This window comes from Micromesistius poutassou, assembly GCF_964030765.1.
Source record: "Micromesistius poutassou genome assembly, chromosome: 15".
Classification (NCBI taxonomy): Eukaryota; Metazoa; Chordata; class Actinopteri; order Gadiformes; family Gadidae; genus Micromesistius; species Micromesistius poutassou.
In genome coordinates, this window is record NC_140285.1 from 4,928,509 (window position 1) to 4,949,305 (window position 20,797).

Sequence of the window (20,797 nt, forward strand, 5' to 3'; positions counted from 1 at the left end):
TTTACGTGCTTATAGGCCCATCATGGTAACCTGTTAGGGTTGTGTGGAGTTCCAATAGGCCTTTGTTCGTTCTGTACAGCACATGGCATTTACTGTGTTGGCCTATAGTTACCGGACCATATAGGCATAGGACTACGGTTATATCCTATATATGAACCTAGAAACCTATATTAGGTTATATTAGAACCTATACTACCTCCGCCACATTTAAGGCCGAACCAGATTGCGCATGCGCAATGGGTCTGGCCCCAGTGGGGCCATACGGGGGTTGGGATGGAAGTGCGTTACTACGCAACAGGCGTCTATCCTTCTAGGCAACAGGCTAGGGTAGGCCACATTTACACATTAAGAATTTTTTATCAGGCATTCAGCTAACATGGTTTAGCCTATAGCTTGTGTGGGCTAATTTTCGTTTACAAAAGTGAGTTTGATAAATACAAATATATTTTATTGTTGCCAATAAATAAATGTATATAGGCAGATATGTGGATTATTATTAAATAAATAGGCTAGGCTACAATCATATATATTTTCATTGGCCATTGTCTAACCTTTACATAGCCCAGGCCCGTGTGTCTGTTGGATATCCCGCCTCAACATCCCATTCTCTCTGAAGTCTCTCTGAAGACTCAGCCGAGGCGGTTCAGGACGTCACGCGCTGACAACGGCCTCGGGCGCTCGACGTGACGTTTCGTCTCGTCTATTCTTCTGCGGTTTTACGCTTAAGTACCGAGACAGTGGCGCTCAAATTAGATGTTTGTAGCAATTTTCTGGTACTAATCACATACATGCAATTCACATTCACATACATGCTATTCGTCCCCCTCTCACCCAAATTAGCCTTTAGGCTGATACTGAAAGACCGAATAAATACATGCCTAATAGGAAAATGAAGACATGATTAGATAGATAGATAGATAGATAGATAGATAGATAGATAGATAGATAGATAGATAGATAGAAAGATAGATAGAGAGATAGAGAGATAGAGAAAAAGAGAGACAGACACAGATAGATAGATAAACAGATCGATTTGTTAAAGATATTTTATATGATGAAACACTTTTGAAAAAAAGTTCTAAAGTTCCTTGCTTTAGTTAGTTTAGTCGTGTTTGGACACCGGTGGTGTCATAAAGTGTCTCATTCTTGGGGCCCTGCAGTGCCAGAGAGGATGGCACCTCGCAGCGAGGAGAATCGCTGCAACGCCCATCGCTCTTTCAGATGCTATCTACGACTGGTTGCACGCCAGGGAGACTGAAAAGGCCACTGGCGGGATAAGGGGTGCAGGATGAGGGGTGCTGTGCCTCTCTCCGGCGAGGCGGAGAGAAAAACACCGAACAAAAAAAAACAAAAAACAGCGCGCCCAGTTCGAGGTTCTGTGTGAAAATATGGCAGCAGTAGCAGTCCTTTTTTTCATTGTTTGTTTGTCCCTCTATCTTTTCCTGGGGCCGGTTCAGCCCATAAAGCATCAGGCCCTTAAAATCCCCTTTGAACCGTCTATCCACAAAGTCAAAGCTTCTCTTTGAAGAGGAGAGAAACGGGCCTCAGCAACGAGAAAACTACTCCCGAGTTTGTTTTACCCGATAAAAGATTGGCCACGTGACTTCCACATTGAATGCACTTCAGTCTTTTTAAGAATTTCTATGAACTCGTCTACGCATTGTTTAGCTAGACTACTTCGGTTTGCACTAGAATGGCGACACATAGAGCCGCAGCACCGAGCGGACGACGTGAATATGTCATTTGCATGAGAGTGGAGGCGGTCAACCGCTGCTAAGAGAGCAGACTGGATGAACTCAAGAGAAAGTGCTCTCATGTCCACTGCTCTTTTCTCCCTCCTGTGGAAACATTGTCTCTGGTCCGGGCCGTCCGGCTGACAGCAGGACTGCCAGGGCTTTGTTCAACTCTACACTATCTGTTCTCAGTCAGCAGTTGTAGGAAGGCAAAGTCTTCACTGTGCCGTGCACGACGGTGGCCATGCCTACACCTTGAATTATTTCCATTGAGTCCAATAGTTATAATAACACTAACGGCACCGTAATGGACTACTGCGACGAGTTGGCCTTTGATATATGCCTATATGCCATTCAATACGACCGTTGGAACGAACTTGAATGCTCAGTCGCTTAGCAGATGGGTGTGTGTGTGTGTGTGTGTGTGTGTGTGTGTGTGTGTGTGTGTGTGTGTGTGTGTGTGTGTGTGTGTGTGTAGGCTCCAACACAGACACTTGTGGCTCGAAAAGAGCTCGTTCGCGGCGAGCAAGTGCACGATCTCTAGGATTGTAAAGTGCCAGCCACGTGACGTAAAGCCTCGTTTTCCTGGTGTGATTAGTTGGCCTCAGAAGCCAACAGTAGGCCTAGTCTACGTTACTTTACACAACCTTCATGACAAAGATGTCTACCTTCGGCCTGGATAGAAAAGAAAGTAGGTTTATGCTGAAAGTATACAGAGGGAGGATGGAAGATTGAAACTTAAAAAGAAAAAGAAAAAGGTAAATTCAAAATACTAGTAGCGTAGGCTACTAATAAAATCAACAAATACAATAGGCCTAATAATATATCACCCATATTAATGTATTAGTCAATAGTTAGTAAATCGAATGGAAACTAGGATATAGAGGGAGTTTATAACTTATTATAATGTCCTCTCTAATGTTAGGAATCCGAACCATAGAGTTGTATAATGTGTCAAACTCAGCGATGATCCACAACTACTTGTCAGACATAAAGGTGCGAAAATTGTTAACCTGACATAAATAAAATCCCTGTTTATTTGCTTCATATGATGTTATATTTCACATACGGTCGCAGTAAGCTCATATTATGGAGAAAAACTACAACTTCAGAACAAATGTAGTGTATGCCCATGTGAATTTTATTTGAAATATGTTAATTTTCATCTTCTTAATAAAGCCGTCATATGAACAAGAAAAAACCTAACATTTAACAACGTTCCTTATTTCGACAGTCATAAATCTTTGAATATGTTACAAAATTATAGTCTTATAGCGCAAACACAAAAAAGGTGGAATTAAAAAAAACAAAATATAAAATCAAGTCAAAATCCAACAGGAATACAAAGTCAATATTTCCTCAAATCAGAGTGAAACTAATTGATCAGATTATTATCAGAGGTGTGTTATTTTCGGAGATTCTGCAAAAAGAATTACATGTCCATCATGTCAATAAAAGTGTCCAAAAATCACGCTAAATGTGTGCAACGCCGTTGTGAGGAAGGACGAAGAAAACGACGCCTTCACAAATGATAAGGCTATCAAACTATAACCGGGATACCTCTCACATTAGACGGTGATGTCTCTGGACCGATACATTTCTTGGCAAATTTGTAACTAAACATGTGCAAATACATTCCAGTAAATACACTGTTGATCCACGAACGGAGGGCCCAGCCTGGAGCATCCACTGATATTGTGAAGGTCCAGTCTGGGAAGATCCACACACTCAAGAGTCAAAGAACTGTCACGTTTACGGTCGATAAACCCACGATTATCCAAATGATCCAGAATTGAGGAAGACTGTTGTTATAGGACACATGAGTCAGAGTGTCCTGATTGGCTCTTCCACCCTGCAAAAAGGTCCATTCAAGGGAAATTGATGAGGGACAAGCAGGCCATATATGGGCATCTGGGTGTAAACTCACACTAACCCTATAATGCTAATGCTACTTTTGCCATTACCTGTTCCACTCCTACTATGTTTTTTGCTACGGTCCCTAGTCCGATTCCATTCCCTAACTCTAATCATTGAAACCTCAACTACTTCTGCGCTCTCATGTGAGTCAAACCAAACGTGGTGGGGAATCTGAAAATCAATCTCTTAACTCTCCCTCCTCCTCCTCCTCCTCCTCCCCCTCAGTGTCAGTCTCCTGGAGGCCTTTCTTCATCGTTTATCTACATCTTTGAGCGGAGCTTCCATTTCAACACAACAGGGGTACGGCATGCTCCAAACTAAATAAAACAAAGCACACGCTTTACCATGTCACACCTAACAGCACTCGGAAAAACTTCAAACCAGACTAAGTCAGGGAGGGCAAAGTGTGTGTGTGTGTGTGTGTGTGTGGGGGGGGGGTCTTTATCAATCTCAGGCCAAAGGGATCATCAATACAGTTGGAAATCAATAGACGTTCATTTATTTTTCCCTCCACCAGAAATGCGGACTGAGCTAGTGGGACAGCTTTGGTTTTAAACAGTGCATCATTCCAGATCCCTAGGATTCTTCTCGAGGATGCATATACAGTATAATAGTAGGTTGAAGGGGTGAAACCCTGGGTTTCAGCAGTGCTACTTTTGAGATCAGTTGCAAGGTTAACCTCACTGGTACTACGTATATACGTAGGGACCAATAGATAATTGATTCGGAACCCAAAACCCAAAACCCTGGACTTAAACCCCTTACCTGGCATTCTTAAGTGCTTTTTCAATCAAGGCTAAATATCTGAGTGATCTGCTCCTCTCTACTGGTCTGTAAAGCAGTGTTTGCCTGCTGCGTTGCCCTTACATCCGTGAATAAACCACTTGTAATGGTTGTTTGTCAAAAATATCAACCGAAATAGAACCACGAAAAACCAAATATCTAAAGTCCTCCCAATCAGCTCGGACCACCATGCGCTCCTGAATCCCTCTGCTGGGGGGTGTTGGTATGAAATGTTGAAGTTTCACATTGGGGAAAAGGAATTGCATTTAGGAGATGGGCTTAAATCATCGTCTGTGTTCTGACATAAAAGATGTTTGTCGATCAGACAGCGTGTGTGTTTTGGGATTCATGAACGATAGTGATTGAAGCGATGGAAACCAGGAATACACATCATAACACGAACCAAACCAAACGTTTACCCCGGAAAGGAGTGTTACCTAAGCCTCTTGGTACACAGTAAAAATGGCACCCATGAGTCAGGGAGAGAGACTGGTTTAAAAAAAAAAATGTCTTGGTACAACAAAACAAACGCTCACCGGAGAAAAATGCATCTTTTACGACTTCTTCAATCTTTTTTTTTAAATTGGCAAACGCGCAAAACTAATATCCCCTCCACTAGTGCGCCTCAGTCCTGCATACCTCGGAGGCCTCCTGGTAACGACAGCGAACAGTGATGAAACAAGGCAAGAGAAGAGGTTTCACACGAGGTCTGGGTGTCGGCGCTGGGGAACCTGTAGTAGGGTGTCCTTTACTTGCCCACGCAAAAGCTAAAAGTCCTCCAGGTTTCTGCCGCCATTTCAGAGGCGAGCAGGGACTCAGGGTCCCTTCAGAGAACCGTCCTGCTTCTACCCGAGGAGACGGCGGGCTCCGTGCGGATAACTTTGGGATAAGAGTGTACCGTAATAAAATAGACTGTTGGCACATCCATCAGGTAACATCCCAGCAGGGGGAGAGATCACTGCAGCAAAAGTCAGTCCGTGCTCCTCAAGTGGCGGAGCCCACAGAGTCAGAGTGGAAGGTGATGTACCCCGAGGAGGAGGCCGAAGGTGTGCTTATAAAACTGTTCACGCTCCCTTTCCTCTCCGCCCCGGGCCCCTTGTCCCGGCCCGTCCTAGCGGCCCTCCGCGGGGAATGTCCCACCCCCTGCTGGCCCTGGCCGAGCGCCGCCGCCGCCGCCGCCGGCCCGGCCCGCGTCTGGCGGTCCTCGCGGGCGTGTCTCTGGCCGCCGTGCGCCCCGGGGCTCCCATGGGGGGGTACGGCCCTCGGGGAGCCGTCGGGGGTCCCACTGTCACTGCCGCCGCCGCCGCCGCCACACCCCCGACTGCCACGCCCATACTCCGAGAGCCGCCTCAGCACGTGCGGCTCCCGCTCAAAGTCCGTGAGCGTGAAGTGCGGCAGCAGCAGCCCGCCGCCGCCGCCGCCGCCGCCGTCACGCCCGCGGTGGTCCGGCGAGACAGCCAGCGGGATGGCGGCGGAGGAGGAGGAGGAGGAGGCGCGGCGGCGCGGGCTCCTCCCGGGGCTGGGCACCGGCGTCTCGTCGATGAAGTTCACCACCTCGTCGCGGCTGAAGCAGCGCGGCTCGTCCTCCAGTAGCCGCTCGCCGGCGGGGCCGCAGAGCGCCACGCGCGGCAGGTGGTGGCGCGGCGAGTGCGCGCCGGGGCTATCCTCGGAGCTGCTGCGGCGCCGGCTCTTGCGGTGGGGGTGGGCGGCGTGGGGGAGAGGCGGGCGGTGGTGGAGGGGGTGGGGGTGGTGGTGGGGGTGGGGGTGGGGAGGAGGCGGGCGGTGACGGCGGGGGCTCTCCTCGGGGTAGGAGACCAGGCTGCTCCTGCGCCTCCCGGGGTGTGGCAAGCTGGAGCTGTAGAGGGCCGTCACCATGGCGTCCTCGGTGGAGCCCCAGTGGCGCAGGTACGAGGGGATCGGGTCGCTGATCCACATGTCGGTTTCGTCGTGGGAGAATCTTCTTGTAGGGGGCACCTTTGAGTGTGGGGGGGGGGGGGGGGGGGAGGGGTGGGGGGGAACGCAAGACAAACACACGCCGGCCCTTCAGTCTCGGGGGAGTCACCCCCCCCCCCCCCCCCCCGCCCCTTCCTCCGCCTCCTCTTTGAGTGGCCGCACAACAACAAGTACTGTTCTATGACAAGTCAATGTGGACGTACGGTAGTACTGGCGGAACATACATGCTAAGACACGTGCAGCATTAGCCTTCATGGTGCTACATGTAGGATCGGACCGTAAGGCAGGGACGTACAGACAGGGATTTAAAAACATGAACTTTGGGGGGTTATAAAGTTATTTGCTAAATAACTTAATTGAAAATGTGAATCATGGGAGATAATGCCATGACAACAAAAGTAGATTGATATAGTACTCTAAATGGGGACTCCTACATGCAGCACAATCTCCTACATAACAGCCAAGTAACCTGAATTATATTTAAGAATTTATTGACTGGGATACAATTGTAATTGTAGTATTCAAATCCATTGTTGGGCTTTGAATACAATATAAATAGATAGTATAGTCCCCGACGTGATATACTCACATTCCACATTGTTCTGAGAACTATGCAAGAGAGATAGGGTTTGTCAAGGTGGTGTCAAGTAGCACGAGACTGATACCAGACTGCCCCTCTGTGGGAGCTTGTTGTCAATGCAGAGAAATGAGACAGCAGACGATACAGTAGCCATGAGTGCTCGCTCTGACCAGCAGAGGGCAGCAAAAGCATTAGAATGAGTTGAGACACAGGAGACAAAAAAACGCAGGGAGACAAAAGTACACAACAGCGATTGAACAACGCGGGTAGCAATGGCTGAACATGTGAAATGGATGAGTCTTACTCCTTAATGTGGCCACTTGAGAAGCACCGTAGCCCTTCTCAAATGGCGTGTTGGGGACACGGGAAATGTATTAATTTAGAATGTGACCATAAACAGTTTAGTAGGCCCAATATGATCGAATCGTGTGTTATGCATTCAAAAAGAGCATCCAATTAAAACATTCTCCAGGTGTGAGTCAATAACTAAAATCAGCATTCATCACACAGCATTCCTTAAAACAACGTTAGACGACGTTACATGGAGAGTTGCATGGATGATGACCATGATGGGACACAGCGAGGGGGGTGGATGGGAATGGATGCTACTGTATGCATCTCTGATTCAATGCTTTGTTTTCAAACTGGCGCTCAGATCAAATGAGACAGCCAGGGTTCATTAGGGCAGAGGAGCGGCGCGGCGGTGGACACACCACTCCAACTCCCCGGAGTCATTTTCAGCTCCATTTTCTCTGATTTCCTACCATTTGTTGGCTTTTTTTTTTTGAAAGTCGGCTGTGACAAATATTGAATCCCTTGTTGCATTTCTCTGTATGACAAAGATGACACAGCGATAAGATGGGGTGTCGAGGCTGAGTGGGAGGCCGGGGTTGTGCGTGTCATAGCTAAGTTGATCCTAAAGGCCCCACTTCCACATCCAGTCTTCAAGGGCCCCGGCGAGCAACGCCTAATTGAGCCGTCCGGCTTAGAGCCAGGACAGCTCGAAGCGGTCGATTCAGGGGTGGCCCCTTTTGTTTGTTTGCTCAGTCTGGACCGAGTTTGTGCAAAACCCTGGAGACCGGGTCTCCTGCGTGGTGGCCCCGGAAGTCTGGATGAGGGGAGCTGGGCTTTGGGGCTTTCAGTGCAGGCTGAGGAGAGTAGCATTTCACATCTGCCTAGCTACGGATCGACCAGAACCAAGGGTTCAGGTTCAAGCCAGAGCAGATAGCTATCGGGTGTTTTTATTTTACGAGAGTACCCTGCTGTGTAGAGGGGAACGTGAGTCACGTATTGCCCCCTCTTTAAAAGGTCTTGGAACATGATGCTTTGGCTTTGGGGGTCAGTAAAAGCCCAACGGATGTGTGGGTGAGTGTATTAAGATGGCTGACGCGGGGCCATACTGATGCTCTAGGGTTACGGATCGTCATATTTGCCAGGCATTAGTCAGCCAGAGTTCATTTTATTACTCACGGGAAAAATAAAATCATGAAACAAACCGATACAAAACAAAGGACAAACAAAAAAGGAACAAATCAAAATGTCAGTTCTAGGGGAAACAAAACATCAGAAAATGTCAAATGAGTAGAAAGTATATGAATCAAAACCAGATATTATATAAAACAGGCCCGTAGCAGGGCGTTTTTATTAATTATTATTAATGTTAACATTAGCATAACTATGTATCCCTGCAAAAACAGATCAATGGATCAATGAGTAGAAGAAAGAAAATTAAGAAAATAATCAATGAAAGTATACCTGCAAATACTGCATTTTATCTTCCTGCAGTTCCCTCAATGGATAACCATGGGGAACCCCCCCTTCTAAGGTTGAGAATTCGTACGTGGAAAAATGGTCTAGCGTCACGATTTCAGGCACGCTGCTATAGTCATATGGTCTGTCATATATTAAGTCGGCATGTATCCCTCCGTCCTGGCTGTTTTCTGCAAAGCGCAGAAAAGCAAAACGCGTCAGAGTTAAAAGAAGAGGACAAGGGACTCAAGATACACAAGACAGACACCACAGACACACGGAGAGATAAGAGAGACAAGTTCAATCTTTTCTCTGATTAAGTGGGACATCTTTTTCACACAGCCCTGGTGCGCAAAATGCCAAAATGTTGTTAGGGAAGGAAGAGTAGAAAAGCCCCCCCGCTTGAAGCAAATAATGAAACTTTTTAGAATTATTTAAAATGGTCTGGAGAAAGACCCCGGCTTGGTTTGGATTTTAACGCCCCGACAAAGAAAAAAGAAAATGCGGGTTTGGTACTGGGAGACCTTTTACAGGGCCTTCAGGGTCAGTTATTATTAACCAAAGTAACCAATCCATTTTGCCAAATGTTTTCTTAACTGCCCACGTCCGATTGACGGTTGATTAGATTTTGGGCGCAAAATGCTAGTCTGGAGGGAAATGTCGGCAAAATAAACAAAATGGAGGATGACAGTTGCTATTTGCACAGGCAGCTTGGCATGCAAATCAGAAGCTTAGGCAGAAACAGCAAATAACTTGTATACATACAACTGTGCTGAGTTATACACGGCAAGCCCTCTGGAAAGAAACAAAGTACTGGAAGCATTAATTATCACACAAAATGGCGGCTAGCCAGTGCAGTTTTAAGGCCTCCTGCTGATTGGTTAAGTGTCATAGACTGGTATAGGGGGGAGGTTAAAAGGTTTGGAGGGTAAGAAACAGGGAAGATAGAAGGGTATGGGGTTGAGTTTAAACAGTGGTGACTTTATTTGTGAGTTATTAGATCATTAAGTATTTAAATCTGGAGTAATTATCATGTGACCTGATTTGGGACCAGAATCCCCAGTCAGCCCCTCGTGGATTTGATTTCCCCATTGGTAAAACTGTGATTAAACTGTGATGTTTTATTTTTGAGCATCATATCCAGGACTTAGTTATCAGTTATCAACGTGCATAAAGAAAACGAGTTTGATTACAAATACAATAAAAACAGACAAAAATAATAAATATTGATGCGGCGTCAACTCATAGACTAGGATCCCACTGTGAAATATGACCATCACAGTGACCTCTAGGAGCCTCGTCGGCTGGTGCCCTGGGTTCCCAAAAGCCCCTCCTCAGTAGGTCTCCTGCTCAGCCCATGCCAGGCCATTCTAGAGTGAGACTGCTCGGTTTGGAACCATTGAGGTGAAAAAACAAGTATAACAGGCTTCAGGGAAATTATGTCCTTTTCGGCGAAAACCTCCAAAGTCATTTGGTTTTAATCTTTTCATCTTTCACTATTTCCCTTTTGGGTTTTCGGTTATGACATCGGTTTAAGGGCGCAGTACAGCCAAACAGATTGCCTGCTAGAGTGTACTGCTAGAGAACAGATAGCTCATTGTTAGCTAGAAACAAATGGCTTATTGTTAGCTAGGAGCACGTAGCTAATTGTTGGCTCGTATCCGACGTCACGCGTGTCATCAACAGACTCTTCTCTTCAGTTGTACCTTCTGAAGATTAAGGTCACATGATAGGTCACATGGTAACTTGTCATCCCTGAGCTGGGCCTCGTAAAATAAATGTTGCACCGCGTATTGCATTGTACCTTTAAGTCAGTGCTTAAAGGAAGGCGAGTCGTCAATATCCCCACCGAGAGAATAGTGGAAGTAAACACTTTGATTGCATTTATTGAAAATGCTCTTGCCAGCTGTGCAATCATCTCTCTCTCTGGGAAATCTTTGAGAGCTGTTTTGGGGCCTGGCTCCCCCTATCGAGCTGACTCACCGGGACCTGTCAGTCTGAGGGGAAGACTGAGGAAGTTTAAAGGGAAAGTAAACTGAACCCTGTATCCTCCACAGCGGAGAGGCCTGCTTTTTTATGAAGGGTTGCATTTCATTATGGTTGGGGGGAAAAAATAATAAAGTTCACTGAATAGATAGTTAGGTCAACATCAACCTATGTTTATCCTTGAGGGATGCGCTTGTATTGTAATGAAGCTGTAGCTATAGCAACATCTGACGCTGTGTTTTCACCATCATCAGCCACCCAACTCTCCAATATGGGGGAAGGGGGTGGGGGGGGGGGGGGAACAACCACACACACATAATACTGTTCCCCCAATGGCCTGAGACAGACCGGTTGAACATACAAACTCGAGTATCAGTTACGGACGACATCCTGATGATGTCATCAGGAGGCGGGGCCAGGGGTTCTCGTCGTTTATTTTAAGGCTCACGACCAAATTAGATGAGATGGATTTTACTTTCATTAATGTGACCCCTCTCAATAAAGCAAGGCCCACGGGAACACGCTGAGGGGTCCACGACTTACTGCAACCGTGGTTCTCCACAAACCCAACCGAAACTGTCTCAGGTCACTGGAATCACACCAACAGGTCAGGGATGGGTGGGGGGGGGGGGGAAGGGGTGATAGGGGACAGGCGGAGGGGGAGTTTGGGGGAGGAGGGGGGAGGCAGGCCCTTACCTTCGTCAACGTCGTCGTTGGACATGATGGCCACGCACTTCTCCCACACCATGCGCACGTCGGCCCGGTAGCGGTCGCACGCCCAGAGGAACATGGGCAGCAGGATGGACTGGGCTATGGAGCACCACAGCACGCACAGCACCATCCAGTTGTACGAGCGGTCGTACTTCAGGCTGGCAAAGCTCACCACCTGGAGGTCCAATCAAAGCCAAACAGGCCCAGGTTAGAACATATGTGTAGCGTATGTGTAGACAACGTGTTTTTTCATGAAGCAGACGCTTTTATCCAGAGTAGGCCGGACCCGATCACAGACGACCATCAAAATGGATGCCGCTCAAACCTGGGAAGGCGGCAGTATTGGCGAGAGGCGATGGACAAGATTTATTGTTAGTGACTATTATATTCATATAAACTTTGAAGTAACCGAGCCAAAGGATTGAGTGTCGTCAATTGAGGCTTGTTCGAAGTGAACCAGCCTAAATAATGCAGAGACATGAATTCAGGCGACTGCATGATAGCATGAATATAACCCTTCTCCATCTCTCCTTCTCTACCCAGCCCCGAGTCCCACGGGAAGAGCCACAGACTCACAAAACCAATTGATTATTTCCACTCTCTGTCTCCGAGGTCATATTTCTCCCCTACCTTTTTCTGTCCTTTATTTTAAGGTTAACAACTCCTCTAAGGGCCAGCTCCCCGGAGCCTTGTGGTAAACAATATCACAGAGGAAATAAAAATGGTACTGGCTGATCCGCGGGGACTGTCCTCTCTCCCCACACGGCGCTATGTGTGGGAGGACCACGCAGCACTGGAAGTCAATGTGGAACTCCTTAGGAAACACGAGTCCGCCACAAACAGCTATTTTTAATTTACATTTTTTCTGCCCACACATGGCTGAAATAAACTCTGATGAACTAAAATGTCCAGCACTGAAATGTCACTTAGTCTCAAAGCCAGGCCCAAAAGTCCCCCTCTGGTCGTGCGATGAACCATTTGCCTTGTATACATTAGGAGAGGCCATGAACACCACACATTTTATTTTTCAATGTTATAGTCGATACCAACTATCATTTCATGTTATGCCTTACATGTTAAATGAAACACAGTATCTTCAATCTTAATAAAACGTACAGCATCCACAATGTTTATCTTGCATACACATATCCTGTTTATTTAGTTAAACCTATGCTTCAATAAAAACCACGTTTCTACTATATAGGCTTAACTCCAGCTCTCTCTAGTCTATACACTCACTTCCATAATAACCATGTTTCTACTGTAGGCCTATATAGGGTTAACTAAAGCTCGCTATGGTCACTATGGCGCTTTGATTCATCATTCTTGCTCAATGCACGTAGGCAGAGTTAATGTTCTTCTTATGCAACTTGTTACATAACGTCCCGCAGCACCCAGTCACATGCCTCATTCATTCTTATGTATTTGGCTGAATAGAACGTATTTCTGAGTGGTTGAATGAGATACGCATGCATGCTATAACTAGCATATGTTAGCACTACGTGAGGAATGTCTACATAAACAGGGAAAGAGAGAGAGAGTGCAGTTGCGTGTATAGGAAGTGTACTTTGATGTGAAACTCTACGTAAACAGGGACAGAGGGGGGAGTACATGTGATTGCACTGATTGTGCGTGCCTTGTGTGATATATCCTGCCATGCATTTAAATAGCTCAATACCCAGGGACATAAAGAGAGGGGGGGCGGCCTTGATGAAATTCAGTTACCGTCAGAACATATGTAGCAGCATTTCATGTGTAGGCCTCCTACAGGCGTCCTATTTTCAATGCACATAATCAGCAATATATTTATGCTTAGAATAGCAAAATGTACATGTTTGGTGTGACAAAATAAACTGCACAATATCTACAAATAGTCAGAACGTTTAATAGGTCTCATTAACTTTTATCAACACAGATCTTTTACAAAAGACCGAACATAAATGAGCCATTTAGCAGCTAAGCTAACAATGCTTAAGGCTAAGCTTGCTAAACATTAGGCTCGTTCCAAATAAGCGCAAATCAATAGTGTCTGATTGAGTCGCTGGGACAGAATCGAACCCTTAACGACTCCTAACTGGTCTAAAATCAGCCGGCGTGGGCTCAACCTAAATAAAGGAAAGAACTAAAGCAAATGTCGGTTATCAATTCAAGCGTGGATCCTCCGCTAGGCTGAACCTGACGATAATTTGCGTAGCGGAAGAGCGGTAGATAAATGTCACCGCAAAACACATTGCATTCTTCTGCTTGGACTGGAGCACGTTTTAACTACAGGTCGCACCTCAGCTTTGGCGTATTCACTCATCCAAGGCTAGCCATCAAGCTACGTTCTCCTGTAACAGGGGTAACGTGTGGAGGAGTTCAGAGCACGCCTCTACCAGGAGGCCAGGAGGAGCCGACTGTGAGGCAACAGTTTGAATGATGTTCAGGTTGGAAAAATAATACTGTTGCAAAAATGAATATATGAATGAATTTAAATATCGCTCAATGGACATAATAACAAACACTCGGTCATCATTAGCTTTAAAAGCCACACACACACACACACACACACACACACACACACACACACACACACACACACACACACACACACACACACACACACACACACACACACACTGACCTTAATGTGGAAGCAGCACATGATAAAGGGCATCGGAGCGGTAGAAACACGCACAGACACACACAGAACGCCGTCACACGGTCGTTTCATACGAGGGCTGTGTACACGGTGCCCTGGCCTACTTACGGACCCTGGATGTTCATTTAAATAATAACACAGCTCCATAGGGTCACCACAGCAGCCAATGCTTTTCATTCACCGTTTCAGCTTCTGTTCTGGAAACCAGCCCTGTCCAATCGATTGTGGTGACCCTAAAACGTCACTAGGTTATGTAAGAGTACCCACCCCCCCACCACATGTTAGCAACATTTTGGATGTTCACCCAATACAGGGATTGCTTTTTCTGTTTGTTGTGCAATTTCTTTGGAAGACGCACAAACAAACGCACAAAAACCATGTGCCTCCAGACTCGGAATTGAAGTGAGCAATGCCAAGGTCACAACAGAAGCCACTGCCCTGACACACACACACACACACACACACACCTAGAGCAAAATACTGAATTTTTCAGTCCAGGCCAGACAGAGGTATTGTGGGTAGGAGCCCAGACTGGCTGCTCTGCTAGTTTGTCCCTGCTGCTGGCTAAAATTATAATTATATGACAAGCTCTTAAAAACCTTCCCAAAGCACACTAGGCACACAGCACTGTCTCACATACGTTTCAGGGCTGATGTGTGTGTGTGCGTGCGTGCAAGCGTGTGTACGTGTGTACATGTGTGTGTTTGTGTCTGCATGTGTACATGCGAGCGTATGTACGTGTGTGTGTGTGTGTGTGTGTGTGTGTACGTGTGTGTTTGTACGTGTGTGTCTACGTGTGTAAGTTTGTGTACGTGTACCCCCCCCCGCCCCTCCTCCCCCCCGCCCCCCCTCCCCCACCGCCCACTCACCAGGATGGGGAAGCCGGTGAGGAAGTCGTAGATGAAGACGATGCCGCTGATCAGGTAGGTGATCTGCAGCGAGGTCTTCAGCGGCTCCGAGCCGTCGATGGACGAGCGCCGCTTGCCCTGCGCGTCCTCCACCACGATGGTGGGCACGTTGAACTTGTTCTTGTCCGCCCGGTGGCCCGCCTGGATGGAGAAGGTCTGGAAGAGGGCGATGCCGATGCAGATGACGCCCATGGCCACGCTGCCGCCGATCAGCAGCAGGAAGCACACGCCGAAGCCCAGGCCGATCTCCGTGACGATGAAGCGGCAGTCCGACGTGTAGAAGCGGTCGATGGTGTCGTGCCAGCCCACGGCGGGCAGCGTGGACAGGATGAACGACACCATCCAGATGCCCATCACCGTGTGCACTGCCTGCTTCTTGGTGTTGCTCAGCCTGTGACACACGGTGGGGGGTGGGGGGGGTGGGGGGGGGGTCAGAGGTCACATCCCCTACCTGGTGTATGCCCTCGTCGATGTATGGGGGGTGGTCCTCACCCGGGAGATCACCACATTTTCAATTTCCCCACCAGAGGTATGAGAGAACACGTGTGCATCTGTATTGTGTTTGACCAGTTAAACATGAGTCAGAGACTATATAACTTGTGAATTCAACAGTTAAGGCACCACATACAACAGATTCAACTTGTTGAACTTGGGATGAATAGGAATAGGAATCAATGGGAAAATAGGTTAGAACTGTCCCCAAAGCTTTTATTGTTTCCAATGAACTAGAACCTGCTCCTACAGAGATGGATGAAGGCCATTTGTCGTCCGGGCCGATTTCAGAGCAATGGGATTTCTTCTATTTCTTATCTCCGACACGTAATGGTTATAGGCAAGCAATTTGCTCAATGTGTTTGTGCCCGCTAGCTGTGTGCCAGCGTGTCTAGCAATAGACACTTTTTTTAACAGGCAGGCGACAGCTAAAAATACAGCCGGCCAAGAATGGGCTCCTGGTGATCGAGCCGTCAAGGTTTCACCTGAAGAGAACACTGCTGCTGAAGAATCCCACCCGGATTAGTTGTTGAACTTCTCAAGGCAACGGGAGGAATTATCAGAGCAACACAAGGGAAGACTTCCGAGCATAAAGGACGGGAACGTCCTCATTGACGACTGGGAGGGAGAGGATAATAATCGGCCGTCCCGTTTGCACTTGGCCTGAATTATTAATGCCGGTCAGTGCTTCGGATAATGGACAAACGGGGGTAAACAAAGTCGACAGTGGATGGAAAACAATCCACGGAGGGTGAAAGATGAAGGTTTGCTCATAACGATTTTCAAGTAAATAAATTTCTGCGATGTCACCGTCCATCGCTGAATGAGGCAACACTGATTGAGCCATGGCCGACTGAGGAAATTTGGATTTGCAGTGTTATGAATGTTATGAAGGTGCTGTCGGTGGAGATACACATCTGGGATCTATCGGAACAATTACCTTTTAACAACAAAGCTGTCGCCAAAGAGAACGAAAACGAAATCTTAAAATATATTGAATGTTTAAATATATTTAAATATAGAGTGACACATCGTCACATAGAGATGGAAGAAGCAGCACAAAGAAATGTAATATCAAGATTATAGGGGAAAATCATACATACATTTTCACCAAGCATTGTGATAGGATCTCAGAGTATTATAACACACATTCAGTATAACCTACAGAAGGAAAGCGGACAGAATTCTAGGCTGGACTTGAAAGGACCTCTACTGTTACATTGGATTTGATAATAAATGTTCTGTTCAATGCCAGTCGTCAGTAGCTCTCTCCCACAGAACATTACCATTGTCGTCCGCAAATAAGGACTTGAGGGTCATTTTCCTGGAGAAACCGACATCAATTGTTCCACAATATTTGTTGTGGAAGTGAAAACACCGCCTGGTTGTAAATTCACCCTCTCTTTGTGCAGAAGAGCTCTCCTCGTTGCCCTTGCCAGATTCAGCCCGAGGTGTATAATCCTGGAGTACGTCACCGCGCAGTAAATGTATTACCATGGGAGGGAAGGAGCAGAGAAGAGAGAGATAATGATGGAAACAAAGAGTTAAAGAGTGAACCACGAGGTAGCGGGCGGAGGAGAGACAGATGCTCGAGCACAAGGTTGGATCTCAGGATCCAGGCCTTCGGTTCGCGTTAGCGTCACGAGGTACAGACGTCCTAGTTTAGCGATTGCTCACGCAGAGCCGTTTGTACGTTCCGGAAATAAATCGGGGGACCAGCTCTTACACATTGATCCATCCGAGACGTCGCAAAAACAAAACAAAATCAAATACACGCATACAAAAAAAGAACCACTCAAAATTAATGAATGGGTCGTGATGACGAATGAATTAAGCCAATCAGGCGGGCGGAGATATGAGGCTGCTGGCTCCGAACTTCATAGAACACATTTGATTGGACGTCAGCCAACATTGACAGCTGTGCAGGTGATAAGGGATAAGGACAGCAAATTGCCGGGAGAATAACAAGGACAAATGGGTGGTAAACAATGTTTACCCATTCCATTCAGAGGCTTGCTTGTCTGAAACAAGACAAGGTGACTGACCCGGGCTTTCATTCTACTTTGTTTTCCGTTGACATCGATTCTGGTGTTTCCTCAAAATCGGTACAACGCGATACAGAATCAATCATCATCATGGTGACATTTACACAATATTGAATAAAGCGTATGATGTCAAAATATCATCCTGGACAGTCCAGCTGAGGTTATTACATTACGGTGTGTGGTAAGTTATAGTCAGGTTTTTGTTCTGCCATTTTGAACGGTTTTCATTCTTAAATCATTTTCGTATAATATCATATAACATCATCTGTACAAAACTTCAATGTTTGTTTTTTTTGACAACCCTAAAATAGCACTCAAACCTGATAAATGATTATACTTTTGAAAGACCACCCAAGCCCAAAGGCTATTTCAAAGCAATTAACATATGAACACCATGTTATAGTGTACATGCTAGTACAACAACCCCCGGCTAAAAGAAGTCGCCAGCAGCTACACCACACTAAATAATACACTGTCAATGCAGAGTTCTAGAACAGCATTGGATGGCAAACAATGGCTTTGTGTTTGATAACCAGAAGATTGAGAGGCAATCTGCATGGCTATGAATAGCAGTGAAGGTACAGTCAGCATCCCAGTATCGGGGCTTACTGGGAAGAGAGCTGCTGGTAAGCCTTTTCAAGAAAATCGGTCTTCAAAGAACATGTGTGTCAATAGATGGAATTAATGAGTTGGTGGGGGAGGGGGCATAGTGCTCATGGATGACTACCGGTAGGCAGAAGACATCAGGGTCTCGAACCCGGAACCTTTCAGCGATCTCGCCTCACTATTGCACAACTCGCGCGACGTCACTGAGCCTCTGAAAGACTACCAGAGTGACAGCACATGTCAGACCCCCAGCACAGAGGCTCCGCATGGGGCTGTGTGTCTATGAACACCCCGCTGTTGAGTGGGGTGGTGGTGGTGGTGGGGGGGGGGGTGAGGCTCTACGGAGGACATCCAGGGCGGCGGCCATTCAGAGCAGAAATGTGTTATACCGGCAGGGAGCGATCTCCGCCGAGAGGTCAACGAAAAAAAACCTGCACTGACCGGTGTGCGTTTCAATGGAAACTGTTATTTTCCGTGGGTGGAAAAAGCCAAGCTGGGCAGGCTGTGGGAGGAAAGAGCTGACATGTGAGGCGCTCCTTTTAAAACTGCAGATGAAGGGCACTGGAGGGAGAGATAATACTCTGTGCACAGTCGGCTTCCAAAATGGGGATTGTAAACAGTGCTCAACTGTCCAAAGACCATGGGATATAGGGGATAAAGGAGATAGAGGGAGGGGAAGATGTTCTGCTTGTATCAGAGCTCACTAGACGGGATCGGTCACCATCTGCGATGGTCCGTCCCACCCATTTATTATTTAGTCGTTCTGCAGACGCTTTTATCCAAAGCAACTTATTCTGAATTGAGATTGAGGTCATAAAGAGGCAGGTAGGGGGATGGGCATCCTGCTCAAGGGCGGGTGAATCATAGGTCGACATTTGGGTTTTGAACCCAAAACAGGTACACACACACACACACACACACACACACACACACACACACACACACACACACACACACACACACACACACACACACACACACACACACACACACACACACACACACACACACACACACACACACGGCGGGTCGGGCCGTACCTGTAGTTGACGGGCCAGCGCACCATCCACATGCGGTGGTAGGACAGCGAGGTGACGGAGAAGCAGGTGACCAGCGTGAGCGTGTAGAAGGTGGACACGAAGACCTTGCACAGGCCCTCGTTCCACTCGTAGCTGGAGTGGCGGCGGCGCAGCGACACCACGCAGTACATGGTGACGGGGATGGCCATGTTGAGGATGTGCGTGCCCGCCAGCGTGCAGATGAGGAACTCCAGGGGCTTCCACTTCTTCTGCTTGGCGCTCACGCTCAGGATGCCCCAGGCGTTGGCCAGGATGGACACGCCGGAGCACACCAGCCAGGCCAGCGTGTTGGCCGCCATGGCCTCGTCCTGGTCCGCGCCGCTCCGCTCATCGCCCATGGCGACGGTGGGCCGCGGGGCCGTGGGCGTCGGCGGGCGAGGGGGAGACAGAGGCGGCGGCGGCGGTGGTGGTGGAGGATAAGGTGGTGGAGGTGGTAGTGGTGGTGGTGGTGGTGCTGGTGGTGCTGGCGGCGGCGGCGGTGGAGGAGGATGCGATGGCGGCGGTCTCGGTGGGCAGGAGGGGGCGCAGGGCGTAGGGGGAGGCAGGCATCCTCATCTGGACGGGGGGCTGCTCTCCGGGGGTCCAGACGGGCGGAGGGCGGAGGAGCGGGGCATGGTGGTGGTGCTGTGGCAGACGGGTGTGGTCGAGCCAAGGGGGGGGCGGGGCGGGGCGGGGCGGGGCGGGGGGGGGGGGGGGGGACGGGGGTGGGGGAGGAGGGGGCGGTGGGGGGGCCTCACTCACCGCAGACACCTGAGTCGATAAAAATAGAAGCACAAACCGGATTAGAGCGAGAAATTACATCAACGCAGTCGGTGGTTACGAATGACTGATCACGACTTTTTGAAATATTGACAGTGTGATCGAGTGAAGGTCAGGCGACAACGGACCGGTGAATATGGCAGATGGCAGGCGTGCGGGCGGGTTTCAGGGAGACTGTTCCGGCTACAGACGGGTTATTATTAGTAGTAGTATTATTAGTAGTAGTGGTATCCTGCAGCAGATGACAAGGGACATATTACACACTTTGAGAGACTGGCCGGACCATTGTTTGCTAGGGGCCGACGGAGGCTGACTTCATATTAACAGGAGAACCTTATCTGGAAAAACTGCTCGGCTCCACTGGGAGTGAGAAGATAATGTCAGGGACTAGGGCCAACTTTGCCTTTTATGAAAAATGTCTGAGAAGAAGAACCGCCGTGGAGAAAATTGCGTGTTTACCTTTATCATTTATTTGAGCAGAGAAAAGAGAGCGTCCCTGAATGCATTTGTCAGCTCGCGTTATTAAAACCACGGTGAATACAGATTAAACGGATAAGGTAAACATAACACACACACACACACACACAGACAGACAGACACACACACACGGAGAGAGAGAACGACGCTGGACACACAGAGCGGTCAACCCCCTCCTTCCCCTCCGCTGTGTGTGTCTAAAGTCTGAAGCTCCGCGGGGGGTGCCCCCCCCCCCTCCGACTCCCACTAAAGCCACCACAGCACCCGACGGGAGCCCCGCCAGTGAACCAGTGAACCACATCCCACTAGCACCACGTCCTGCCAGCGCTGGGCAGGAGGGGAGGGGAGGACGACCCCAGCTGGAGGAGGAAGCCAGCT

At 48.0% G+C, this 20,797-nt stretch overlaps 1 protein-coding gene across 1 annotated transcript; it reads right to left on the minus strand.

Moving 5' to 3' along the window:
- Positions 1–5,154: 5,154 nt before the first annotated feature.
- gpr153 (G protein-coupled receptor 153) lies at positions 5,155–19,521 on the minus strand (the record flags this gene model as incomplete). The annotated part of the gene is made up of 6 exons (XM_084479787.1): positions 5,155–5,544; positions 5,626–6,407; positions 8,722–8,906; positions 11,398–11,587; positions 14,923–15,352; positions 19,145–19,521. 6 exons carry the CDS (start codon positions 19,519–19,521, stop codon positions 5,418–5,420), a joined length of 2,091 nt encoding a protein of 696 aa, XP_084335913.1. The 3' UTR covers positions 5,155–5,417.
- Between the last annotated feature and the right edge of the window lie 1,276 nt (positions 19,522–20,797).